The sequence below is a fragment of the Leuciscus leuciscus genome (assembly GCF_965113295.1).
Source record: "Leuciscus leuciscus genome assembly, chromosome: 23".
Taxonomy (NCBI): domain Eukaryota; kingdom Metazoa; phylum Chordata; class Actinopteri; order Cypriniformes; family Leuciscidae; genus Leuciscus; species Leuciscus leuciscus.
The window spans coordinates 12,194,003-12,221,562 of NC_138747.1; the positions used below are offsets into that span (position 1 = coordinate 12,194,003).

Below are 27,560 nucleotides of genomic sequence, written 5' to 3' on the forward strand. Positions count from 1 at the left end.
AATAATAATATGTATTCTGTTACATGTCGCACATTCATTTCTCCGAGGTTGTGTGGCAATGGATATCATATTCTATTCTATTCTATTCTATTCTATTCTATTCTATTCTATTCTATTCTATTCTATTCTATTCCAACTATAATATGTATTGCATGTTGCACAACAATTTCCAGTTTGGTTTTGTGGCTATAGAGATTCTATTCTATTCTAATAATATGTAGGCTATCCTAATACATTTAATATACATTGCATGTAGCGCAATAATTTCTAGTTTGGTCATGTGGCTATAGAGATTCTAATCTATTCTGGGGTTTTTTCTTCTATTGTAATACTGCGCGCAACATTTCGTATTTTCTCTTCATACGGTTGTTCCAAACATGCGTTTGTAGTAGCCTTTATGTAGTAGGCACATGCTCATGATCGGTATAGTAGGTTGGTTTCCCCCCTCGTCCTTATACGACCTACTGACCGAAAGCGCTGCTCCATATTTCTGGCTATATTAGACATTTGCGCATGAGTCACTCCCTTCAGTGTGTCTGCTCAGCCCGTCCTAGAACAGAGAGGGGTAGGATCAGGATTTTGGGTTTGGGTGACGCGCTTTAATCACGTGCCCTTATTTGAGAGCGCCTGGCGTGCATTTCTTTCCCTTCTCGCCACTCCAGCAGCGCCCATGTCAGCCGGGCACATAATCAGTGTGCCATAAAGCAGTAGATGCTCCTTATCGCGGTGACCCGACGGGTTCACGTTAGTTCACAGGGTTCATCTGAGGAGAGGTCTCGGCCCCTCCTGTTCCCCCGAGACCCGGAGCGGAGCGAAACCTAAATGTTATTCATTTCTTTATCAATAACGGATTTCCATTCGCAGTCACCAGAGCCGACGAAAAGGTAGGGAACTTTGACTTTTCAAAGAAGTGAAAGCGATTTATTTAGGTGACGCGAACAGTCGTCAAAAGTAGTTCTAGTATAGATAAGCGTGCCTTGTTATTCTACTCATATGCGGCGCGTGAAGTCGCCTCTATGTATAAAATGGCGACAGTAGATGGGAGTGCTTAGTTAAAAATTTTGGTAATAGCCAAAATATTGCGCCGCGCTATACACTCAAACTCCCGATAAAAACGTCTAGCCGGATGGAGGTTACTACTGCCTCAATATGAAGCGAAAGGGTTAACTTACCAGTTTGTTACAGTTTGTTACTCAGTGTTCTCGTCTGCTTTCAATTTAATTATTCGCACGCTACAACGTGCCTGTGTGATGTTACTATAGTCTGTTCATTTCGGAGCGTCACGCGTCAGATTCCTACTTCAAACGGGGGTCAAAATGGGACCCGTGACTCGGATTGATCACCGGCGAGGAGCACGGAAATATTGGCGCATAATCGATTTCCAAAAGTGATCTTTACTATGACGAACGCTTCGGGGGGTTCCTGTAGTTTAAAGCTGGCGCAGATCTGGATAAGCACGCGCTATCAACTGTTAATGGGTACAGAATGTACTCAAACTCAGATTTAACTCCAGATCATAACCCTGGCTCCGATACCACACATAATAAATCATTATTTAGAATGATATGCTCTCATGGCATTTCATCTCAACTCTCTTCCGCAAGCATCTGTTCAATACACATCACTTTCTGCTGAAGTACACTACTTTTTAAAGTTAGCATGCAGAATAACATTGTAAAATGGATTATAAGTAGGCTATAGTATGCATGCTATCTATAGGTCCTTGTGTTTTTGGGTGAACGTCTGTTCCCTTGTGGGAATAGTGTTCTGGTCTGCAGTGTTGTAATCAGGCAGAGCAATATTGCCTTTCATCCTGATTTTGAGCAATTAGAACAGTAAACCATTTAGAACGTGACCTTCCCAAAGTATTTGTAACAAAAAAAAAAAAAATACTCAAAGAAAAATGTGATTTGTACATACATGCACACTTTGCTCTGTTCTTATTGTGTCCAGTTAGAACAGCATGACGGCACAAAATGAAGGACTAAATGTTAAGTCGCTTGTGTGTGCACTTTATTGTATGTTGATTTCCAGTAAAAGCTGCCGGTTTATGTAATATTCTTTGAATTAAGAGAAGAGAATTGTCTGTCTAATGCCAACTGGATTTTTCTAAGCAGAATTATAATTATGGAGGCTCTATGTCCTCTATCCGTGCTAGAAAAGCAGTCAAAATGATTAAATTATTTATAATGAAAAGCTCACTGTGCATGTAATAACAAAAATGTCCTTCTGTGATATCTCACATTACCTTATTAAATTTGTAAATCTAAAGAGTGGATGAATGTCGTGGAGTAACAGACAGAAATGAGCTCCACAATAGGAGTATATCCCCAAAACCTCCCCGTAAAGCCTGTATTAACCTCAGTACTTTTTGAGACAAACTTTTGGCTTAACGGCGGAGTGTCGGCCATACAAGTATTTCAGCTGTTCCAGCGCGGTTTTGTATGGAGGAGTCTGGCATTTGCCGAGACCTGGCACTTGACTCAGTACAATTCATGGTGCTCCGCCATCTTTCTTTTTTGTAACTAATGAGTGCGTTGCACCGGTGATCAAACTCGGCACATCACGTCAATGATTATTTCTCTCCTATTTGAAGGCTTACGATTTCTGAATCTTTTCCGTGCCTTTAATGACAGATTTTTGTGTCACAAGACTGGCAAAGTAATTCTGAAAACGCAAATACCGCCTTTTGTAAAATTCCGGGGTGCTCTGTTAGTGGGGGGAAAAAAACTGCCATGATTACAGAGCGGAAAAAGGGATGGATCCTCATTTGTTTCCAATTTGTATATTGGCATAAACAAATAGCACAGTCAAATAAAATATTTGGAGTTTTGTTTCTCTTGGGTTGGAGGGCTACAAAAAATGTCCCCCAAGTGTGTGTGTTTTTTTGGTGAAGAATAGAGGATTTAGTCCCCTCTGTGTGTTGTGGGCAAGGAAAGTGAAAGGAGAGGGGTTGCTATGGCAATGTTAACACATGAGTGGCAGCGCAGACTGGCCTCCCAAGAGTCCGTGCAGCAGTCACCGAGGTAAGGGGGGCAAAGCGGGCACTTCTGATGGCACCCAGCTTTCTGTAGTACTACTCGCATAAGGTTCATTGACTGGATTTAAACATAAACACAGGCATCCCAGAAATAGCTGATGGTAAAAACGCCTGTGTTGGTGGCATTTTGCTAATGAGTCGCATCCTATAATGAAGGTGAACTGTAGGATGCCTCAGCGGTGCTTCAGTCTCTACATAATTAATATGGACGTGTTTGACGCCATCACTGGTATATCTCGCAAACAGCATCGGACAATGATGGCATGTAGTCACATGCCCATCTTAAGTACTGGCACACACATTCAGGAAATTTTTCAATGGCATGCAAGCATTGAGGGCACTGCATATGGCTTCCGGCTCAGTGTCATGTTTCCCTCGTAAATGGGAGCACCATTGTGTAGAATGAAGAAAAATGGTCACGACAGACTCTTATGATGACCCGTTTTTTTTTCTTGTACTTATAGAAATATAATTATTACAGCATGTGCTCACTGACCTTTGTTATGGCTTCTTGGCGTTAAACAAAAGTCACATTCATGCAGCACTTATGAAAGATGTTCATGCTAAAATTGACTGAAATCTTTATGGGCTTATTCAGATCAGCCTCGTGTAATAAAGCAGATCCAGTCTAAGAAATAAAAGAGGACGTCATGGTCGTGTCTGGGTGCACTGTGTATTTTGGGCCGTCATTTCAGTTTTTTTTTTTTTTTTTAATTCCTGAATGGTTTCCTCCTTTATTTAAAAGACAGCTGGAACCATTGGAAAAAAAATATATACACATGGACACCACATTGTTTTTACCCAAAATGTATTTATAGTCTGATGAAAGAGAAGCTCACGAAAATTCAGAGCTAAAAGCAAAGGTTTAATCAGTGCACGTTACTCGCACAAATCTTCAGCCAATATTTTCATTGAATTTGAAGAGGGATATTAGGATATATATACACAGCAATGACTTTACTACATATGGTCGACACTCAGATTAACAGTCAATGCAAGATATTTACAGAATTGTTAAAGCAGAACAGGAGGAAAAATGTGAACCGCAGATGAACTTTATCCTAAAATGCTCCCTTACTGCCTGAAGTGTGTGTGGAGGAGTACACCAAAAAGAAGAGGATTTAGGGGGGTGTGGGTGTGTGTGAGCAAATTATCAAATAAAAGAGAACTAGGTGCAATATTGAATGTAAGAATACAAACATACTCGCAGCTTTAAATAATGTGACTGTTTATTTTAAACCCCTTATCATGAGAAAATAATTTTTGTTGCTGCATAGAAAAATTTCGATTTTATTACAGCTGCCTTATAAAGATGTTCATGCTGAGAATCTATTGATATCTTCGCAGGCTTATTCAGCGTAGTCCTACGTAATAAAGGACGTCCAGTCTGGGATGCTTCGGCCTTTAATCAATAATGAGAGAGAGGATCTTTATTATGTAAGGCCCGTATTGCCAGGCCTTTGCCCTCACACTGCATTTAATACTGTGCATCACTATCTAAAATGTTTAAGCAGAGCCAGACTTATTAAATGTGAAACATATAACATGATGTAATATTTTAGTTTCAAACGGTTCAAAGACGTAAATGTAGGTCAGTGTTGTTGTGCTAATTTTCAACCAAATCTACTGCATGCCTTGACTCCACAGGTTGCCGGGATAAAAAGGCCTCCGGTTTCGCCGCTAAAGCTACGAAAGTACTGAGACACACAGTAGCAGGATAGACTGTTTTGTGTGAGACTGGTTCACCCCGGTGCTGAAACACGAGGCCTCTCTTTCTGAGTTCTCTTTTCAATAGCTCACTGTCTGGAAACCTCTTGTCCTGTGTCTAATCGCACGTCTCGGTTGCCAGATAAAGCATCCCATTCTTTGAAGGGTGACCTGTTTTTTATATAACATTTTTGAACCATCTCCTACTTGTCCGGTGCTAATCAGGCTAGTCGTTCAAAGCTTCATCTAGATATTAATATGTCTGTGGTAGTTAACTAGCTTTTATGGTTTATAATAGATGAATCTGGAGAGCAGATTTTTGTTACCATCTGAAAGAATTGTAGGTGCCCTCATTCGTTCAGACAAACTCCACATGATTTTAACTCAGCTAGACCTCTATAACTTTATTACAAATATAAATCTTGTGTGTAAGTTATGTTGCACAATATTTTATTAACAAATCAAGTTTTTTCAAAATAAAATTACACACACACTTATGAACATTGTTAATATTATTACGCAACTTCTTGTAAAGTTTCCATTCAGAGCCGTCTGGTGCAATTTCAGTAACCCTGATTCATGTCAGGGGTTAACATCCATTGATGAAATCTGAGTATCATGCACTCATAAGCAGGCTGAACATACAGTAAATGCCCACGTCTGGATGCAGGAACCAGGATTACAGCATAAGTTGCTGGTGACCTAGTTTTATTTGTATTTATTTATTTATTTTTCTGGCAGGAAGGCAGCCGTCATGAGAAATAAAAGAGTCAGTTGCAAAAGAGTACGTCACTGCCAGTGCCATGTCTGGGAGCACTGTGTATTTTGGGCAATGTTTTTACTTCTGAATGGTTTTACCCTTCTTCTTTTTTTTAAACAGCTGGCCATATTGAAAAAAATATATATACACATGGACACCACATTGTTTTCATCCAAAATGTATTTGTAGTCTGATGAAAGAGAAGGTCAAGGAAATTTAGAGCTAAACCCCAAACAGAAGTTTTGGGTGGCTTAATTAGAATCTTTTGCAGATGCATAACGCACGGAAAATCAAGTATTATATTAGCCTTCTAGATTTATTCACCAGCTAGTTTTTAGCTGAAGTATTGGAACTGCTCAAACAAGATAAACTAATTTATGTGCTCTGCTATCAGCTTCCAAGATGGAGACAACACATACTCTCATCAATCTATAGCGCCATTATAATTTTTTTATAGGTTTACAGTAATGCACATTAATTTATATTGATGTTTCAAATTTTCTATATTTTAAGTTTCAAAGTTGACTACATACAGTATTGTAGATGTAAGAATCTTTACAAGATATTTATTTATTTTTTAAAACAATTGGCAGAAAAATTTGAATCACATATGAACTTTATCCTGAAATGCTCCCACACTGCCCAAAGTGTGTTGTGTGTGGAAAAGTGCAGCAAAAAGATTTTAAGTGTGTGTGTGTGTGTGTGTGTGTGTGTGTGTGTGTGTGTGTGTGTGTGTGTGTGTGTGTGTGTGTGTGTGTGTGTGTGTGTGTGAGAACATATGTAGAACTGGGTTTGATTCGCTATGCAGGAATATAAACTCACATTTTTGGAAACAAACATTTTTGGAGTTTATTTATAACAAGAAACGGTATCTTGCTTGCTATCTGTTTATTTTAGATCCCTTATAATGAAAAACTTCTTAAAAGTACATTTTGTTCATTTTCTTTGCGCATTAAAAAAACTGATTTTATTTCAGCGCATCAGTAAAATGTTTCTGCTCTTAATAAGGAACTGTATTTACCTCTACTAGGCAAAGAGAAAAATAGTTTTTACTTCATATTAGTGATTTTATTATAATCAACATTTAACAGTGGTTGGTGAGATCATTTTAATAAACTGTCTCTCATTTAGGACAAATATTGTGATGCATATTCCATGCTGACATTAATTTCTATTTTGTATTAGTGTTTTATATAAAAACGTCATGTTTTGTCTCCTTAGGTTCACAGGGAGTTGTTACTTTGCTCCCTTTTACAATGGGAAGTCCTGATAGCTGAAGATTTTACCAATTGCTGGTTCATCACGGCTGGCTGATGACACCTCAACTTCATACAATTCCAGTATTTGTTTCTGACTCTTTACTCATCTGCACAATCCTACACTATGGCCAGCAAGAGGAAATCCACCGTTCCCTGTATGATTCCATCAAAAAACAAGCACTTGCGGGAGGACATCATACTAGGATGCTTACCTGAGCTCTTACCCACAATACCCGAAGACAGCATTCTCAGTATCTCTTCAAAAGATGAGGATACACAACGATTCCATGATCTCTTGAAAGCTGAACCGAAGACTTCATGCTGGGAAAGGGGAACATATAGCTGCCCTTTGTGCTGCTTTGAGTCCGGAGACTTGAACCTGTTTCTACACCATATGGACAACTGTCACATGGACTTTCATGCTCAACCAAACTTTTACTGCCTGTCTTGCAAGGTTTCAGCAGTGAAGTTTGAAGGTCTTGCTTTACATAATGCAAAATCACATCCAGAACTCCATACCACGCACAAGAGAGTATCCTTGCAGGTTACCAAAAGAGATGGGGCTATCACAGTGGAGCAAACCCTGTTTACAGAAGAGGATTTCAGTGAATCTGGAATATCCATTACCAAGACACCCATAATGAAAATGACCAAAGGGGGGCACAAAAAAATTGTCGTCTCCCATACTGTTGAGGTACATCGGGCCGTCCCTAGCAGCGAAAAGCCTGCAACTGTAACCAATGGCACTTCAGTAAGGACCTTACCCCTAACAACATCAGATATCATCTGTGGCACTATTGCCCCTCCGGTCCATAAAATCCCAAACACACATGGAATACCAGGAATGCGTAACCGTGGTCCTCTGTGGAACTCTAATCCGTTGTCACCTGATTCAAACATTGATCTCCCAAAGGTCATGATCCCTCTAAGTAGCATCCCCACCTATGATCCAGCCATGGATTTAAGCAGTTTTCTTAAGACGTCATTTGGTAAGTTTCCTTACCCTACCAAAGCAGAGCTCTGTTACTTGACAGTGGTCTCTGGCTTCCCGGAGGAGCAGATCAAGCTCTGGTTCACGGCCCAAAGGCTAAAGCAAGGTATCAGTTGGTCTCCTGAGGAAATCGAGGACACACGTAGAAAAATGTTCAACACTGTATTCCAAGCCACACCGAAAACGTCACAGAATCAGTCGCCTCACCACATTTCTCAACACTGTGTTTCTGTCCAGTCCGCTTCTTTGAGTTCTAACTATATACAACAGATACCAAAGGGAAGTATAATGGGTTGGAAAGGAGGGGTCATAGTCAGCCAGCCTAGTGTGACCCATGCCACATCCCTTAAGCAGCAGCAGCATTCAGTGGTCCAGGCGCCACAGGTAAATATCCATCATGCTGTCATCACTAAGGAAACTGGAAATGAATTATCTTGTCGGACAGCTGAGAACTGCAACATTGCAAGCCGAGGAGGTAGCGTGAGCAATCATGGACACACTGGAAAAGGTGAGACTGGCTTCAGCTCGTCCATCAAGACTAACATTAGCTGCTTGCCTGGCACTCCCAAGAGTCAAAACAGCAGTTACAGTGAGGGCAGCATTATGAATCTGACGAACATAGTCAGGAAAATTGATTGTCAAGTCAATGACAGGAACACAAATTGCACCAGCAAATCTCACTTCAGTCCAACTTCCATTTATGGCCAACAGAAAGTATCCAGTAATGCAAAAGAAAGCAGTAACAGCAGCTTCGCCACCACCAGCAAATATAACAATGGAAGCACTTATAAAAGCACCAGCCACAGTACTATTTGCACTAAAAAGGAGGGAAATATCTTAGATCACACCAGCAAAAGCAACTCTGACACTAGTGCCATTTGTAGCAGCAGCAGCAACATACGAACTAAAGAGTTCATACCACCCCTTACCCATAGCCTGGTCCCAAAGCCTGGAAGTCTCATAGACCCATCCCTTGGAAAGGGCAAGGTATTACCTGAGCAACCAGGCACTCTGAGAAAAAGCTTTATCCAAAACTCATTCCCAGAACAAAAGCAGTTTCTTGCTCCCCAAGGTCAACTATACCATGTACGTGCTTTTACAGACTCCCAGTCTGCTTTGGGGGGACCGTTTAGTAACATGTCCCAGAGCTCCCTCCAAATTAACCCTGCAGCAAGTTCGCATCTTCTGGAAGAACAGAATCAGCACTCCTCTCCATCCCTTTCTGCTCCTCAGGAGCAACATCCTCCAGAAATCCTGCTGGGAGCACCTCAGGTCCAGTCCACAGACTTTACTGCCATTCACTACAAGGAACATGACCCCAAGCACTTACCTGCCTTAGACAAAGACTCCAAGCAATCAAATTTTGATAAAGAAAGGTTGCACAGAAACATAACACAAAAAGAAAACGAAGGAAGGGTTTCTGAACAGCACAGCGGAATTACAAATACATTTTACAAGTCTGACAAGAACGAGCATAACAACCTTGTTAACACACTACATAGCTTCACAAATGATAACACTAACAAGGCTAAACAAGGCATGCCGCTTTTACGTCAATACATACAAGAAGTGGACCAATGGGAAAGAAACAGCGACTATCCTGAAGAGTCAAGCGTGAGCCCAATGAAGATAAACGTAATAGCGTTGAACAATGAAGATAGTTTGTACAAGACCAACAGCAAGCAGCTAATCAGCAAGCCGTTGGAAAACTTGATCAATGACAGTGGTCCCAGCCATAAAAACGACTCTTCAGAATGGCACGAAAGCTATCAGCACATACCGGTGGAGGCTGAAGAGCGTATATCTGATATAGGTAACACCGAACCACATCAATCAGATATCCTTGTGGGGCTTGAAACAGAGCAAGTTAAACTTGATCTGCGCCCGGAGCAGAAAAGTATTTTTCAGAGTCTAGATTCTGAAACTCCAATGCTGCCGATAAAGAAAAAATCAAAAGAGGCTATGGCGGAATTAGACAAATCAACAGCGGGAGAACAAGATTACTGGGAGATAAAGGATGAGGAGCATCAGCAACCAATGGGCAACCAGAGTTTGAGGGGGCATCAAGCGCAAGACAGTCAATCAAGGTAATAGCTGCAGACTATTGATGGACCATTAATCAGTTTATTTTTAAGAAAAATAAAAAAAGCTAATTTGGAGCATTTTCCCAAGAGACCCATTGTAGTTTTTCTAGCAACTGACTTGTTGAGACTGACTGAGTCTTCAACTGCTGTCTACTACTCTTGGATTGTCACATCACATTACTTTGTTTAAGGTAATCAAAGTAACACAAATTTTAAAATTAGTTTAATTGGGAAATGTGAATTAAATTATGTGCATATTAACAGCATTTGGCTTTTTGATCAACTGATTTTTGATACAGTATTTTGAATTAGTCACTGGCACGAACGTTTATGTGCTTTATTTAAAAAGCTATTTTTGGTGTTAGTGAAGGCAGAGCTTATGAATTATAGAGTTACTCAAAGTGTGTCTTAACGTGAATAAATAATGAAAATTGTGTGTAGCAAAGTGCTGGAATCTCGGCTCTCTTGTGGAGTTCATGGTGTGATACTGTTCGTTGTGTTTGGGCTGGTCTTAACACTTTTTTTTTTTTTTTCTACAGGGACTGTCTGAGAGGCGAGCTTCTGAAAGTTTAAGGACTTCACTCCGCAAGATGAAAAGGCAGAGGATCCCATATTCATCCTGGACATTACATTTCTTGTTTTCTTTAAATATGACAGCAGATGAGATTGTACAATTTGTGATGGTCAATGGACTTGAGTTTTTGGAAGACGGCCAATCCAGAGAGTAGCCGCTCCAAATGTAGGTCTGATTTGATTTAGGTAAATTCTGTGTAGGAAACTATGATGTATATGCTTGAAACTGCACTATCGAGGGTGTACTGGACGTTAGGAATGTCAGTTAGATATTGTGATACTTTGTAATATGTCAGATGATCAGCACTTCTGCAATGCCTTGGGTTTTATGATATTTGTTGGGATATTCCAACCAGTTTTCCTTCATGTCCAGATCAAATAAGTTCTCCATGGCTTATTTTTCCACACAACATCGAGCAGTTAGTGACAAATCATGCACTATAACTCGCTTTAGTGGTGTCTGTCTGCACACACAACGAATTGGCCAGACATTGCCTTAAACGTCACCTTTCTATTTCTATGACTGGCTGCACAAACAAGCTTTTCAGCAACTGTGTTGATGTGTGTATAAATTGGGGGTTTGAAATCCCAACAGAACTGCTGCTATATCTTCGGAGGTGTTTTTTTTTTTAATAAGCATTAGCAAGACTATTATATATGTGAAAAGCTTAAAAAAAAAGAAAAAGAAGAAATGTTAATTTATGGTGGAGAAAGTTTAAAATGTTGTGCTTAGAATCTGAGGGGTATTACAGTTCTCACAGACAGTCAAATCAAGTGCTCTGCTAACTGGATATTCCCTGTGTTTTGAGTTGGGCTACGATATAAATATAAATATATATAGTATATATTCACACACATTATGCATCATTTATATGCTGCTAAGTTCAGACCATCCAAAATGAATAACAGGTGCTTTTCATCCCTTATTATTTGCATTTGTATCAAACGTGGTTTCTCTTTTAAAAGTTAACGCGTAAAGATAATATCTGGACTTAACAGTATTACCTTCCCGTCCGTTCCCATTGTGCAGGTCTGTCTAAAAGAACACAGTGCACTGGAGTGTTATCCTTTCTACACATTACAAATCTTTTGGTAATAAATGGAGAATGTCAAATTTAAGAACTGGCGTCTTGAATGCATTTCATGCCATTGAAAGTTATACACAATGACTTGGCAAAGGTCTATTCCAACAAAAGTTCCAATGTAGTAATGCAAATGCACAATTGGTAGGATTTACGTTAATTGCCGCTTTCTTGGGCTAAAATGAAGCACATGAAAATGACCAACACAGCTGTCGCTTCAATCGGTTTCATTAACGTTGAAGCGGGAGATGAAGCCATCTGAGAAGAAACCGAGGGAACAAATGATTAGAATACTTTGCGGAGCACAAGAGTCACAGAGAGGTCCCCGGTGCACTTTTCAAAAGGAATGAAACCTTGCCTAAGACTACAGCTTGGCTAATACATCATACAGGCCGTTCTTCCAAGACAAACAGGCTGGGTCTTTTTACGCTCCCCCTCCGAGTTCTTCCTGAGGCCTGTTCTCAAAGCAAGACTTGGTGCTCGTTTCACGCGGTTCTGGGAACACAGGAAGTTCTTCAACCCATTATTCGAAGCAGAAAACATCTTAAAGCATTGAGTTCTCGCAAGATCTTACCCGTCGATGAAACGATGTTCAGATTTTAGAAGAGATTTAAAAAAGCTAAAACCAAGCGAGTTTCTTTGAAAACAACGTATAAATCATGTTGTAGGGTTTTATTTTTTAAATAACCTACAAATGAGCAAAACAAAAAACAAAACAAAAAAACATGATCAGAGGTTATGGCATGAGCTTGATAAGTTGGAAAAAGTTACATGGCTGTCACTAACATTTCTTTCCAGACTGGAGTGGAAAACAAAATAATGATTCTGTTCAAGTTAATGTTAAAATAAGTCTATCCTTAAATCTTAAAACAATTACAAAATAAAACAGCTTAAAATCAGAACACAGACTTTTGTTTTTGGCAAAGTTGATTTCCCTCACATACCCTTCAGCAAAAAAAAAAAAAACCCTTTTGCCATACCCTGAAATAATACATCCTAATAGTGATATCTTCAAGTAACAGATACAGGTTTTTTATCTTTTTTTATCTTATGGAAACAGTCATTACACATTAAGTTAAAACCAGATGGAGACTCAAAGCCATGAAGACAATCTGTAGGATACTGGAGACAAAAAAGTGTGTGTGTGTGTGTGTTGGGTGGGGGAAATTGGTTCACATTTACACCGGAAACAAGACCCTGATATATACGCTGTTAAAAAACAAAAAAAAGAGCAATTCACATTCTGCATGTTTAAGGAAATAATAGTTGAAGCTGTAATCCCCTGTAGCTCATCCAAGCATCCTACTTTGTGGTCTGGATATAGTTTACACAAGAGTTCCAACTCCAGTTTAAAAGTGAACAGTTCATGTAACACTCACTCAAACACACAGCTTTACATGGTCATATTTCCCATAAAATATCACACCTGGTGTACACATTTCTTCTCCTAAAAAGGCGTGTGGGTGTACTTAAGCAATTCTTTGATTTTTTTTTTTTTATCTTCTATTAAAATATAGAATTCATTATTAATACAGGAGGGCTAAAAATACAGCAAAACTAAAAATGAAATGATCCACAAAGCAATTTGTAGTTGAATACAGTAGCTATCGGACCACGCAAGTTCATAGTTCAGACATCCTTGGGCCCCTTTGTCCAGAGATGGAAGGGGAGTGAGACAGTAAAAGTGTTCAATAGGTCAGCCGCTGATTTTCCAGTTCATGGCTTAAAGACCATACAACCTTGTGTACAGACTCTCCATACTTCATTCTTAAAAGAACGACCCAATAAAACCTACAAGATTACAGGTCACAGCCTAAAAAAATAAAAATCAAAATCAGTTACCCATGGCATTTAGGCCTCCTCTCGACACTATGCTCGTTTCACATCCTGCCGGAAATCACTTAGACTAAAAGAATTATTAAAAAAAAAAAAAGAATGGGGTGGAGGGAAAAGTAAAATCGCAAAGAGGATTTAAAATTCAAAGTCTTTTTCAGCCATGTCAATAGCCCAGGCAAATTTCTCACGCTGAGTTTTGTTGTAGATCTTTTCTATGGGGATATCAAACTTCTTGCACCTGGAAGGAAATAAAAAGAAACAAGACGTCAAAATTAAAAAGGGGCATAAATCCTCAAGACTTTTACTGCACAACCTACGAAAACGTCATCTCACCAAGCTACTGAGATGCGTGGGTCCAGGTAGTTGAGCTTGGAGGTACCCAGGGCAATCTGCTTGTTTTCCTCCCGGTCAGTGGCTTGTACCTCCAGCTTCATCAGCTGCTCCTCGACCCTCTGCACAGCTTTCTTCTTGGTCTCCACGGCCCTGGGTTGCCAAAACCATCAACATTAAAGCAGCATACAATCACATACAAACGCACAAAGAGGGGCCAAATTCAGTTGGGCGCCCTTCAAGCAAATATTTTGACACTCACTTCTTGGATTTCTCATCTCTGCGTACTTTGGCGTCAGCCTTGGCACTTTTCAGTTCTCTTTTAGCATCAGCAAGCTGTTCCTTCTTTGCGTCAATCTGGTTTTAATGAACAAGTGAATGCAGGAAAGGCAAACATTTAGATGGTCCAACAGACCCTGCACTAACAAAAAAAATACCAGAAAAATACCAGCCTAAAGACAACGAGGACAAGGTCACAAACGTCTCATACCTTTGTCTGAAGATTTTGCATGGACTTCTCAAACGTCTTGGGTGGTGCCCTCTGGTGGTTACACAGGATGGCTACTGCTCGGTTGGCCCGATTGTAGGAGAGGATTTTCGCAGGAACATTTTCTTCCGCTAAAAACAATTAATAATAAACTTAAGTCACATCTTGTACATAACGGACTCCATTTCTGGTAACTCACCCTAATCTAATTCTTTATCTACAGTGAATGGAACTTACAGTTTGTGAGTTCGCTCAGCTGCTGCTGCAGTGTGATGGAGGCGTTGTAAGTACGGAACACTTTAGCCGTAAGGCCATCCATCAACTCCTGAAGATGCTTGTTCAAAATCGATGTCTGCAATAGAGGAAAGTCATTTTACAATTAAGGATGTTGGTCTTAAAGGGTTAGGGTTTAAGAAGGGTTCACGCAAAAATGAAAATTCTGTCAGTAATTACTCACCCTCATGTTGTTCCAACCCCGTAAGACTTTCGTTCATCTTCGGAACACAAATTAAGATATTTTTGATGAAATCTGAGAGCTGGCTCACTCCTTCATAGGCTGCAAGGTAATCTATATCTGCCATCCCAGAAAAGTTAGTAAAAACAGTTAAAATAGTCCAAGTGACTACAGTGGCTCAATCTTAAGTTTATCAAGTGACGAGAATACTTTTTGTGCGCAAAAAAACAAACAAAAATAATGACTAACTATTTTTTCTGTGTGAGCCTACGTTCTGATGTACAACCCAGAAGCGCTGCGCTGTTACACTACATGAACTCACTCAGAGGCCCACACAGAAGAAAATGAATAGTTGAATAAAGTCATTATTTTTGCGCACAAAAAGTATTCTCGTCGCTTGATAAATTTAAGGTTGAGCCACTGTAGTCACTTGGACTATTTTAACGATGTCTTTACTAACTTTTCTGGATATCGATTACCTAGATTACCTAGCAGCCTATGAAGGAGTGAGACAGCTCTCAGATTTCATCAGAAATATCCTAATTTGTGTTCCGAAGATGAATGAAAGTCTTACGGGGTTGGAACAACATGAGGGCGAGTAATTATTAACAGAATTTTCATTTTTGGGTGAACTAAACCTTTCATTTGATGCATTTAGCATAAGCATTTCACTTGGTATTCTAAGCAATAAACAGACTGGTGAAAAAGGCCGCTTACATTGAGACGATCGAAGAGATCATCCTCCGGCTCCTTGTCCTCCATGAACAGCTGGAGATTTTTGAAAACCTGTAACATTTTAAATGAGATTTTCACAAAAGGCAGAACCAACACACAACTGCTAATCAATAGCACTCAGATAAGGAGTTTTCATTTGAACATGGCACAGTAAATTGGTGAAGCACACATTTGATTTATAAAGCGCCTTTCACAAACCCAAGGACACTTGCGATGTACAAAAGACTGTCAAAAGTTTTTTTTTTTTTTTTTGTTAGACAACAAAATACAAAAAAGTGGATTGGAAAGAGTAACTGGCATGAATTGATGACTGCAGTATGAGAAGCAATCAACATTGGTTTAACAATTCAAATATGGGGGGACAAAACTTCACAGATGCTGAAGGAAAGCACTCCCAAGTCTATAGGCACCTAGAAGCATCTAATGCCCATGAAGGACAATCAAAACTTAGTTAATATCTTGGCAACGGAGGTTCAAAGTGTGCACAACGGCATTAAAATGAATCAATTCAGTTCAATATCCCATGACGAGCATTAACAGGGTTTCTGCAGGGTTTGGTCAGTCAAATTTAAGACTTTTTAAGACCTTTTTATGACCATTATGATTGAAATTTATGACCTACACGAATTACGAAAAATCATTAAAATTCCTTTCAAAAGTTTTTTTTTTAATTGACTTTCATTGAAAGTAACAAGATGTATTATTTAAATGCCTAAAGACAGCTCCAACGCCTTCTTACCCAGTGTGCAATATGCTTGATACTGATTATTTGCAACAGGCTTGAGCCAACTACTAAACACACCATCTTTGAGCCATGGCTCGTTAAATGTACACTTTCCCATTGTGATAGACCGGGAGATTTCAGTTAGGGCTGGGCAATATGGCCAAAAACAATTATCACGATAATTGTTTTATATTAGTCAATATCGATAATTATCACGATAAATGTCAAATCTTTATTTCTTTCAAGTTTAAAGGCAGACTGTTGCTTCTAAGTGAAAGTTGTAGAAACCAGAGCTTTAATTGTGGTTTTAAACTAACTTTACTCTTTATTGTCAGAAAATATAATGACAAACACTTGCTAAAACAGGTGAACATTTCACAAATCTGAGGTAGGACATTCAAACATTTGTCATTTGTCCTTAACAAAATAAATATCTTTATTGGGAAAATAATTACTTAGTTTCTGCATGTGCTAATAGGGGCCAAGTCTTGAAACAGGTTTGTGTTGCCTAACTTTGATGGCACATATCTTCAGGAAATGTATGAAAAACAGTAGCCTAAATACATTATTAAATACTGTAAATATTCCATTAGTCCTTTAATACATTATCAGCACTAATAATATAATAAAATTCAATATGTATATCCCACATGGTGCAGTTAATATTACTAGGCTAACGTTACAGTAAATCCATGATAAATGATGGGAGATTGTAGACGGAAAAGCCTTCAGACTGTATCGTTGTGCAGAGTTTCTCCTGTTGGTCAGCGCTGTTCAATCTGCCTTTAAACTGGTTTAAATCACTGAGACAGTGTGTTCTTCGCTGAATTCAAGCACTTCTCACTGGATCTTGTGACCGAGACGATCAGAGTAAACGCATCAGTTCTATTGAGCTCGCGCTGCGCTGCCGTTTGGACTTGGAGCCGAGCGGGTAAATGGTTCGTGTGGCGCGCGTTTCAAATGAGCGTTCCGCTTTTGGCGCATTTAACCTGTGCATTTAACATTATGCCGCCAGCGCATTTTCAGGGGGAAAAAGCAATGGTAGAACCAACGAATGAACGAGCATATCAATTTAAGACGTGGCTAAATGAAATTTATGACCTTGTATGGAAAATCCGGACGTTTTTATGACTTTTTATGGCCTAAAATTCTGATTATTAAATTTAAGACGTTTTATGACTTTTTATGACTCCGCGGAAACCCTGATTAAAAACTGTAATTAGAACTTTATTGCATGCGTTTAGTAACCGGTGAAGTTGCTGAAGAATGATACGAGTGGACTTTTTGGTGTAAGGGTACAGGCTGCAGAGTTTTGGATATATTAGCTGAGTACCAAAAACCTAATGAGATGCCTCAGGCAGCATCCTAACTGAAAAAACCTTACAAGTGACTGATTTGGAACGCCCTACATCAGCAAACTGCACACCACAAAAGACCCTCTGCATAATCTTTTCAAGAACTTATAAATCAACGTTTAGGATAGATAGATTCTTATAGGGTACAAAAAGCTCACTTTATATGTGAAGGATACATGTGATGCTGCCTTATGGTTCACCAAAAATTTGCCTTCAGATGTGTACCTATGATGCCTTAAAGCATTGTTCGGAATGTAGAAAATGTAATAGAAAGAAGAACGGGAGAGAAAATAAATAAATAAAAAATATAAAAAAAACACTTACCCTCTTCTCAACCGGGACTTTGTTGTAGTATCTAATGGAGTCTTTACCGAGGAAGTCGAACTCCACGACAAACTCCTGGCCGTCCATCTCTTGATGGAGAGATAGATGTTCCACTCTAAGTGAGCAGCAGCCCACTGTGTCAGCGGTCTCTCCTTCCTCCTTTTCATTACCTGCTCTCAGAGCCAGCTACAGCGCATAGAAAAAAGGAAAGGTAGAACATAGTTCTGCTTTTCAACTTCTGCTTTTAGCTCAAAAAGATATTACAAACCTTGCATTAAAATGTACAACCATGGACAATTTTTTTTTTTTAAATGTACCAAATGCTTTAAGAGCTTTTATAGAGTACATCTGAATGAACCCATTCATCACATGCTTTCAGGGTCATGAGCTTGAAGTGAAGGATGTTACATTGATCTAAGCAATGCAAACCTTGTCAATGAAGTAAAGAGCAACAGCACGTTGTCTGATCCTCATCTCTTTTGATTTCCAGTCTTCGCGGTATTGCGAACGGATTCGCTCCACACACTTTTTCAACCGACGGGCTGTTTCATATTTCTGCCAATCCTTCTCTCCCTGCAAGAAACACAACACAAGGGACGCACTGATATTATAATCCGATAATTCATATAAGTCAATAAATACTTCACATTATGTCTGATATTTAAAATGGCTGAAGTCTACACCATTTTGTCTATTTAAAAATAAAACCAACCTAAAATCTTTGATTCTGAAATTTCAATCTAAACAATAAATTAAAAAAAGGCTGATTATACCAATATATACTACCACACAAAAGTTTGGGATCACTAAGGTTTTGTTTTTTAAAGGAAATTCATCCTGAAAACCTTACTTAAATTTCAGCAAGGATGCATTAAATTGATAAAAAGTAGTGAAGATGTAATTTTTTTTCAAAAGAGCTCCATAAAGACATACTGTTCTGCATTTTCTGAATATTCTTTTCAATTAAAAAATTCAGAAACAAAAAAAAGTTTCTATGCAGCACAACAGTTTTCTACTTTGGAAAGAAATGTTACTTGTAGGATCATGTGGCACTGATTACTGGAGTAATGGCTGCCGAATAGAAAAACTTTCACAATATTATCTTTTTTTTAGCAAATAAATGCGGACTTGGTGAGCATAAGAAAATTATCCAAAACGTAAACAATTAAAATCATACAGCAAAATGTTCAATGGTAGTGTACATCTGAATGTATAATATACATTTTGAAATGTATAGACCAAATCAAAGCCAGTGCTACTGCAATCCTAATTCTATTCATATGAGATGCCTGTTATAATTTACCTTAATCCTTGAACTGGGGTTCAGCATGATGTATTTGATAGAGCCTTGAATATTCTCAGTCCAGGACACCAGCCACGTCACCTTGTTGTCATGACGCACCTCCTTCCACTTCGTCCCGGGAGGTGGTTTAGGATGTTTTGAGTCCCTACAATGAGAAGCATAGGATTACAAAAAAAAATAATCTTAGCAGATGGGCTGATGTTGCGCTATGATGAATGCTCCTTACTTGCTGCAGTTAACGATAATGTCCTCAGGTCGGATACGACGCTTCAGCATTCCCATTTTGGGATGGTCACCTCTGCCACGGAACAAGCCTGGAGGCTCAATACGGAAGTTGGCAATGCGCTCTTTGTGATTGTCCATAACACAGAAGCCATACTCCTGCAGAAGGCGCTCATTCTCCGCTTTAATTTTCTTAAGGTGGAAGAAAGAACGTTTGAATCAAGACAAAACACCCCGATATTTTACCAACAATTACTTTGGTATTTTGATGTTTAATTTTACCAGTTTCTCTTCTTTAGTCATGGCCTTCCTGGCTTCGGATTGAGCTTTGAAATATTCGCTCATTTCAGAAAAGTCACACTTATTCAGATCTGAGATTTTGGATTTCTCTTCAGACGTCATTTCCTAAAATGACAAGATCATGCAAGATTAATAAAAGTCACAACTTTTAAAAAGCAAGAAGGGAGGATGACACCATGGCAACATTACCTTCCTCCAATCTTTGAAGAAGTTTTTCCGAAATATATCCTTGGTGGTGTACTCATGGTCCAACATTTTTGCAAAAAAGGTGGCCACCTCCTCTGCCTCAGGGCTGAGTTTCATATGTTTACCTGGTGACAGACCATAAAAGCAGGTTCAGGACAGCTGCAAAAAGAGCTAAATCCATCTTTTCATCAAGATCATTCAATGTTACTAAAGCCTCAGCGTCTGAACCTTTCTAATACAAAGCCAATTACTGAAGATATACATTGTAAAGAACTTTTGAACACACTGTGATTTTGTTCCATTAGTATATTGCTAAAGACTCCACCCAAACTCAAAGGAACAGAGTTGTTTAAAACATTTGAAGTTTACACAATCCAACATCTGCTTCTCCGCCAGTTTTGATGGCCATCCAATTAGAATAACTCCAGAACAGGATGGTCTACCCACCTCACACACTGCCATTGAGTCGTTAAAAGACATACCGTCATAATAGAACTTGACATTGCTGGGAATAGGGTCATATGGAGGTGCAAAGACGGGTCCTTTGTGTTCCAAAAATTTCCATTTCACGCCATCTGTGTACCTCTCTTCCTCCCACCTAAATGGTATGAAAAAGCACATAAATGGAAGGTAGTAAACCAACATCCCAATACAGTCAACCACAATGGCCTTGCAAAGTGCCGGAACAAGGACATTTGTGATCTGCACCATATCTCAGAATAAAATCAAAACAGACTCAAGACGAGAGTCAGACTACAATTACTTGACCATGAGAGGATGTGAGACTAACCATTTCCACTTATCTTCTGGCTCCTTTTTTGCTTTTTTCTTGCCATCTGTGGCAACTTCTCCTTTCTTGTCTTTTGTCTTCTTTTTGGGCTTTATGTCCTATGGCAAAACAGAAGATTCAAATTATCAATGTTAAAAAAATAAAAAACATTCTTGGAAAGTCTAACTTGGAGAAATAAGCCAACTCCTTAAACATACCTCTTCTACCTGTTTCCGTTTCTTTGCCTTCTTTTCACTTCTGTCATCCTCGGTTTTAATCTTTTTGGGCTTGAACTCAGCACTGAAGGAATAATATAAAAAATTTAAAAATGTTTGTTTAAATGGTCTGGCACCCAACACCTTTCAGTTACCATGTAATCACTTCCTATTTGCACAAAAGCTTAACGTTATAAACAAAGAATCAATGCATTTGTGATTACAGTTTAAAATGGCCTGCGAACACTTACTCGTCATCATCGCGTTCTCTCTTCAGAGACTTCTCGTGTTTAGGAGAGAGGTAGAAGTCATCATTCTCGGGTTCAGACTTAATTAAAGGGCTGTATAAAAGATGAGACGCTCATTATTTGTTTTCTTGCTCATGTGATCAAAACTGAGAACCCATTTAAATTGTCTCAAGATAAATTCATGTTTTGATTTATGTGATTACAACCATGCCATTGGTCTTAATGGGATCATATGAAGAAACAATTTTCTTTAATCTTTTAAGATAAACAAAACTCAGTGTTCAGAGGAAGCAGTATAGATACTATTATACAAAACAGAAGTTCACGAGTAATAATACGGTCTAAAAAGTTTGCCAACCCTGGTGTATGTAGCAGCTGAATAAGTCCCAATATTGGCAGATGAAGTTTATGTATACCAAGATTGCTGATCATTTAAGTAGGATCTTTTGCAACCCTCTACGCACACCTTGGCTGGAAAATGTTTTAGTTTACTTGCCAGACTGGTATTGTAAACTAATATATATACACACTATATACTAATATATAAACACACTAATGTAATATATACAATTCCACCAAATCAGCTTATCTTTGTAAAAAGGCACGGCTTTTTAATTATATCAACGTACACTTAACATCAGTCAATCAAGCATTATAGTATGATATGATAATCAAGTTCTATTTAATGATAAAACTTTAGTAATTAGAACTAAAACGTGGTAACCATGTATGAATGCATATTTGTCATTTTAACTAAACTTAGGACTGGTGGTGGTTAAGCTATTGCTGGTCATTCACTGTTTCTGTAAAAAATAAAAATAAAATAAAAATAGATATTAGAAATTAATATTAAGATAACACTACCACCACTACAACTAGAAGATTGTGAAGATTTAGTCGCATATGCGAGTAATTTACTCGCATTGTAGAGGGTTGTTTTGTGTGGCTTATTTTAGTACAAACTTTTCTGAACCAGTCACGTCAAAATAGTGGAGAAAGAAAAAAGTTGTGATATGATGACCACTTTAAAATGACCATCTACTCTTATGGCTACAGTTGCATCATTTACGTCAGATTTAGGATTCTCACTCACCTTGCAAATCCATTCTCCCTCTCTTTTTTGGGCTTGCCATCAAAAGACTTGAGGAGAGAAAAAAAAAAAAAGAGAAAGCGGTCAATAAAAGCATTCAAAATTGTGTGAATCACAAAAGACTATTTACAACTCCTCCATAGCCAGAGGATTCAGGTCAGATAAAAATGCTGCGATGTAAAAGTTAGAAGATTCTGCCCACCCGTTCCTCCTTTTTCTTCTCTTTGTGTTTGTCCTTCTGCTTGTCTGAGGATCCATCTTTGAGTTTCAGCCTCTCTTTATCTTTATCTCTGTGCTTTTTATCCGAGGAGTCCCTGTGTTCGCTGCCAAAATGCAATAAAACATGTCGTGATCTAATTGCCACAATGGTCTGGTCCATCAACAAAATCAGCTCCAAATAGATGATAGTGTTTACAAAGGAAGTTGCAGTAAAGCCAACATTCCTTCCTGTGGTCTGAACACTAAAGGCCACGCCCTGCTTATCAAACACACTCCATAAAGAGCAAACTGGGCTATAAACCGCCTATATATCTACTGTAGAATAAAAGTGATGTCATACCTGTTGCTGTACTTTGATTTCTCACGTTCTTTGTCTTTCTTGTGGTCCTTGTGTCTGTGTTCTTTGTCCTTGTATTTATCTTTGTGTTTGTGAGAATCTGCCAACAAAGAAATTGTTAAGAAATTATGTAGCACATTCAAAAGGCCACGAACACCTGGCAACAAAAGTATGTCCCTGGAACAGGAAAGACAGATTCAAAAGCAAAACTGGGGGTTAGAAAGGGTTCAAAAGAATTAAATCAAACAGTCCTCTACACTGAAATTGTTCTGGTGCTTTAGGTGTTCACAAACAAAAACGAGGCAAAGAATAACCTGCAAACACCATGTCGGTTAATTTTGCTCACACCTAAATGAGAAATCCATTTGAAAATGGTCAAATGCTGAAGACCATTTACAGACAAATGGTTTGAAATAAGTACAGCATGACACATTTTGGGTAGTCCTTGCTGACCTACTGCAGACACATTAATCACACCTTGTAGATTTTGGCACTTTACCTCTTGAGGTGAAGTGTCCAGTTTTCACTCTCAGCTATGCATGGTGTTTATAGACACGCCATTCTTTGCAGGGTTCAGCTAAGACTGTTTACTTTGAGAGGACTATTGCTTTAGGAAATGTGTAGGTTGGTAGGCTGGATTGGGTAACAACAAGAGAGCCAGGCATTATCCTACTGACACTGTATCGGACAGTGAGAAAGCTGGAGGTGTTTTGTAACAGGCTTCCCAAAAGGCAAAAGCAAAACGATCTCCCTTTCTATCGCGAGGACCAAAGGAAAGAACGGGAATTATACGAGGCTTCAGAATCCAAACAAACTTAAATGTCATCCTTTAAGAGCACAGAGAAAAAATGAACCTCATGTTACAGTAGGGTGCATTCAAGCATTAAGAGGGACAGGAGTGCTCAGTTAGGACGTGAAATCAAATCCTTTATCTTCTACAGTACGCATGAGCGCATTACCAAATGCGACAAACCTTCCTCTACCTCTAGATATGCATCCTTACTAGAACTTCTGTTCAGGCATATTATTCATCTATAAGTGTGGGGTTACATGTTAGCTTTGTGCTAATTACATGTTTTAAAAACACTCACTATGGGCCAACCATTCACCATGTCCATTTTGCCCTTCAGCAAAACATGCACATCTGGGACTGTGGGAGAACTTATTTGTGAACTGTTCCCTCTAGTGGACAAGTTCACTGTCAGCAGAATTGTTACATGCTGAAGCTTCATTACAAAAAGCAAATCCACAGTCAGTAATGAAGTCTGAAATAAGCCTTTTGACTAAAGTGAATGCATTGAGCGAACCAAACAAAGGAAACGCAAAAGAAAAGCTGCATATACTAAAATGACCGGCCAATGGACAATTAGATTTAGTGCATGCTAGGGCAATGCAAAATACATATACATATATTTTCTAAGATTGATGGGTCAACACACATTCCTCATGTGTGATTTCAAAAAGTTGCCACTATGATACCAGATATATAACATTGTTTATGGTACATCTCATGCATGCAAATGTAGTAAAGTATGGGCAGACACACAAAATTTGAAGAAAAAAAGAAATTTCTACACATCGTGTCACTGTTTTATTGAATATACGGTCTCATTTTATTGTTTCCAGGGCTGTGCATGGCTTTTTAATATATCCCCAAACCCTGACAAGCAGTTGGTGGACGCTCAATGGAATGGCATGGTGTAAACAGGCAGCTCGTGCATCAGTTAAACATCCTAAATGCTCTTATAGTGGGGAGCAAAATTGATTACCAGAAGCATCATGCACAAAGAATGGACTGTGTGGATTTAAGTGTAGCAAGAAAAATATATTCAAAAAGCATTTATATTAGGTGAGTTGCAGAAAAAAGGAAAAAAACAAAATGGATAAAACGCTGTGGCAGAAATCCTTAACCCACCCTCATTGTTGTATTTATTATACCCCAATGGAATACAAAATTAATTATCAAACTACAATCAAAATGCATGATGACTAAGTTCAGCAGTTTTGTTTTGAAATCCAGATTGAAACTTGAATTATATTTGAAAAATATATTTGAATAAAAATTATACCATTAAACTACTAACATCATTGCACTTATAATAGACAGTGGAAGAAATGTTACTGATGCCCTGTGAAATAAAGTGCATAACAAACCTGATTATCATTTACGTGTTTGTGTCAGAAATATGAAAATAATTAAAAATCATGAGTTTTCATTTTTGTCAATTAAATAAGCACTTATTTACTAAAGAACTATACTAAATTTGGCACTCTTATAATGCATTGCGTAACACAAAAAGAAACAAGTGTCTGGTGCCTAAGTGGAATTTCCTGTCATGTCATGCTAAAAAGTTTTGAACTGCATAGAAATAGGAAATACTCTCATTAGTCACTGATCTTTTGGAGGTAAAAAAAGAAAAAAGAAAAGAGGTCAGTAAAAAAAAAAAAAAGTCTCTCTGACTGGCCATGTTTTGAACCTGCAAGACCAAACTAATATCACCAATGACAGTTGTGTGAAACCAGGTTTAGGTACAAACAAACTAAATCCTACACTACTGGCTCATTTAAGTTCATTAAATCTGGTTGTGACTGTTCATTTGACGCAGATTAGATTACAGTATACAATACACCATAACAAAAGATGAGTTTTATAGATACTAAATACCTGCATAATTGCAGTTAATGCTTAAATAGTAAAGTCCATTTTTCATGAGATCTCATCGAATTAAAGTGTATTTGAGGTCGAGTGCTTATTTTCGTGCGAGGATTCGAAACAGGTCACACGCGTTTCTCCAACCTTCTCCTCCATAATCATGTCGATGTGCACTTAACGTTCACTACATTCAGACCGCTAGACAGAGAAAAAGAAAATGGCGCAGAGACTAAGTCCTCAACCCCCAAACCCTCACTTTCACAAGCCCCGTTTGACCATTTTTCTAACTCTAAAAACGATCAAGCTACATTAACTGACAAAAAACCTCTTTCTCTTTCAAAATCGCCGTTTTTCGTTTATTTAAAAGCAGTATAAATACGATTTAGAAGGGCTCAATGTGAACAATAGGCGCTTGTCAGAGAGCGAGAGGGGACTTAGTCTCTGGGACGCCATTTCTGTCCTTAAAACTAACTGGCCGTCAGGCAAGCTGCTGAGCGATCACGTTAAATGTATAAACGTATGTGTTTTATCATAATGTGGTGATTAGACAAGGCCCACTCACCATTATATCTGGATCCCGACTCGATCTGCGGAAAAACAGTGGTGTATAAGTTAATGTTAAACCGTGCCATGTCAATAGGCTGCTAACTTTCAACTTGATGCTAGTCGGAGTTAGCGCACAAGCTAACAAGCCTGTTCATAAAACAGCGTTTAAACACCACCGCTGCGGAGGCCAGGGGACTGTTTAAAGTTTTTATTCCCAAAATTAAGCATTTGTTAGTGGACGTTAACGTAAGAAAAGCGGCAAAGGACAGCAAGGGCTGAAAATACAAAATTATTACATTCAAAGCCGACTTCTGGTGCCTGTTAGCTTAGCATGCTTGGGGAAAACTGCCGCTGCGGATGGAATTTAAACAGCCGAGCTAGTGACTACAAACCATCAAGAAAGAAAAAAAATAACTGACAACGTTAAATCACAAAGACTTTACCTGGGAATCGTTGTGGGAATGGTCCCCACTCATTTCTATGTGTCTTATTATAAAATAACACAGTTAAAAGCCTGTTAAAGTAAAATGCCGGCGAGGAGCTGTGGGCAGAATGAAGAAAGACACAGTTGTGTAACAGACCAAGCCCGAAATTTACAGCACTGCGCATGTCAGACGCGTTTAAAAGGATAAAAAAGGCGTTATTCCTGCCCCTGACTCCTCCCATACAGCTCCGCTCTGTGTCGTCACCCCTCATTTACTATGGTGGTAAGAGCCACGTGGTACCAAGTAAAGAGTGGCTTGTTAAAACAATTATTATTATCAATAATAATAATGATAATTGTAATAATAGTAATAATAATAATAAACAATACATTTTTAACATTTAATTAACAAAATACTAGCTACAAAGCCTTCTCTGATGGAATGAAGTTGACTGTCACATAGTTATTTTACTTTTAAACTCTAGAATATTAAAGTAATAAGGCATCAAGAAACCTTTGGCACATCATTGATTGGTTTAACAAGTTCAATAAGCCTCGACATCGCAGTTCTTACAGTTAACATGTCCATATACACTTACTTTAGAAGCTGTGTTCGTAGATTTTTGTTGTTGTTGTTATTTTAACAAATCAGTTATTTTAGAAGTATTTGTTTCAATGACTCTCTTATTGTTGAATGGCATTTTGTGTGTGTGTGTGTGTGTGTGTGTGTGTGTGTGTGTGTGTGTGTGTGTGTGTGTGTGTGTGTGTGTGTGTGTGTGTGTGTGTGTGTGTGTGTGTGTGTGTAGGCCAAACGTCCCCACAAGTTGGCTATAGCAAAACCTGCTCATCTACATTGTGGTGACCAGCCAGCGGTCCCCACAAGGGGAATGGGTTTATGAACATAATAAGTAATATATTTTTGAAAATGTAAAAATGCAGAACGTTTTCTGTGATGGGTATAGGTTTAGGGGTAGGGTTTGGGTTAGGGAATAGAAAATACAGTTTGTACAAAAATCATTACGCCTATGGAGAGTCCCCACAAAAATAGCGAACCAGACAGTGTGTGAGTGTGTGTGTGTGTGTGTGTGTGTGTGTGTGTGTGTGTGTGTGTGTGTGTGTGTGTGTGTGTGTGTGTGTGTAATCACTAAAAAGTATGATGCCGTGCTTCTCAATGGCCACATTAATCTTAAACCGGCAGTAGGCCTATCTCTGTCCAGACAACAGATGTCCAAAGGCGAAGACTCGCATTTCACAACCACGTCTTATTTATGATCTTCATGAGGCAACTGTCATGATAAATGTATTCT

At 38.7% G+C, this 27,560-nt stretch overlaps 2 protein-coding genes across 2 annotated transcripts; one reads left to right on the forward strand and one right to left on the reverse strand.

Moving 5' to 3' along the window:
- The first annotated feature begins 648 nt into the window (after positions 1-648).
- On the forward strand, positions 649-13,412 carry zhx3a (zinc fingers and homeoboxes 3a). Its single transcript, XM_082155516.1, has 3 exons — positions 649-884; positions 6,729-9,844; positions 10,381-13,412. Exons 2-3 carry the CDS (start codon positions 6,891-6,893, stop codon positions 10,412-10,414), a joined length of 2,988 nt encoding a protein of 995 aa, XP_082011642.1. The 5' UTR covers positions 649-884; positions 6,729-6,890; the 3' UTR covers positions 10,415-13,412.
- top1a (DNA topoisomerase Ia) lies at positions 12,154-26,426 on the reverse strand. The gene is made up of 21 exons (XM_082155517.1): positions 26,273-26,426; positions 25,846-25,870; positions 22,634-22,730; positions 22,277-22,397; positions 22,078-22,124; positions 20,988-21,077; positions 20,740-20,821; positions 20,543-20,640; positions 20,235-20,350; positions 19,756-19,877; positions 19,549-19,671; positions 19,271-19,458; positions 19,045-19,189; positions 18,171-18,314; positions 17,742-17,927; positions 15,321-15,389; positions 14,387-14,501; positions 14,153-14,280; positions 13,925-14,019; positions 13,666-13,815; positions 12,154-13,570 (listed from the first exon to the last, which is right to left on the reverse strand). Exons 1-21 carry the CDS (start codon positions 26,303-26,305, stop codon positions 13,468-13,470), a joined length of 2,277 nt encoding a protein of 758 aa, XP_082011643.1. The 5' UTR covers positions 26,306-26,426; the 3' UTR covers positions 12,154-13,467.
- Positions 26,427-27,560: the final 1,134 nt, after the last annotated feature.

Coding starts and splice junctions, on each gene's coding strand:
- zhx3a (XM_082155516.1), top strand. CDS start 6,891: ATGGCCAGCAAGAGGAAATCCACCGTTCCCTGTATGATTCCATCAAAA. Junction 9,845..10,380: donor GCGCAAGACAGTCAATCAAG/GTAATAGCTGCA, acceptor TTTTTTCTACAG/GGACTGTCTGAGAGGCGAGC.
- top1a (XM_082155517.1), bottom strand. CDS start 26,305: ATGAGTGGGGACCATTCCCACAACGATTCCCAG. Junction 18,315..19,044: donor ACCCCAGTTCAAGGATTAAG/GTAAATTATAAC, acceptor TGTTTCTTGCAG/GGAGAGAAGGATTGGCAGAA. Junction 14,020..14,152: donor TGCAAAATCTTCAGACAAAG/GTATGAGACGTT, acceptor CATTAAAACCAG/ATTGACGCAAAGAAGGAACA.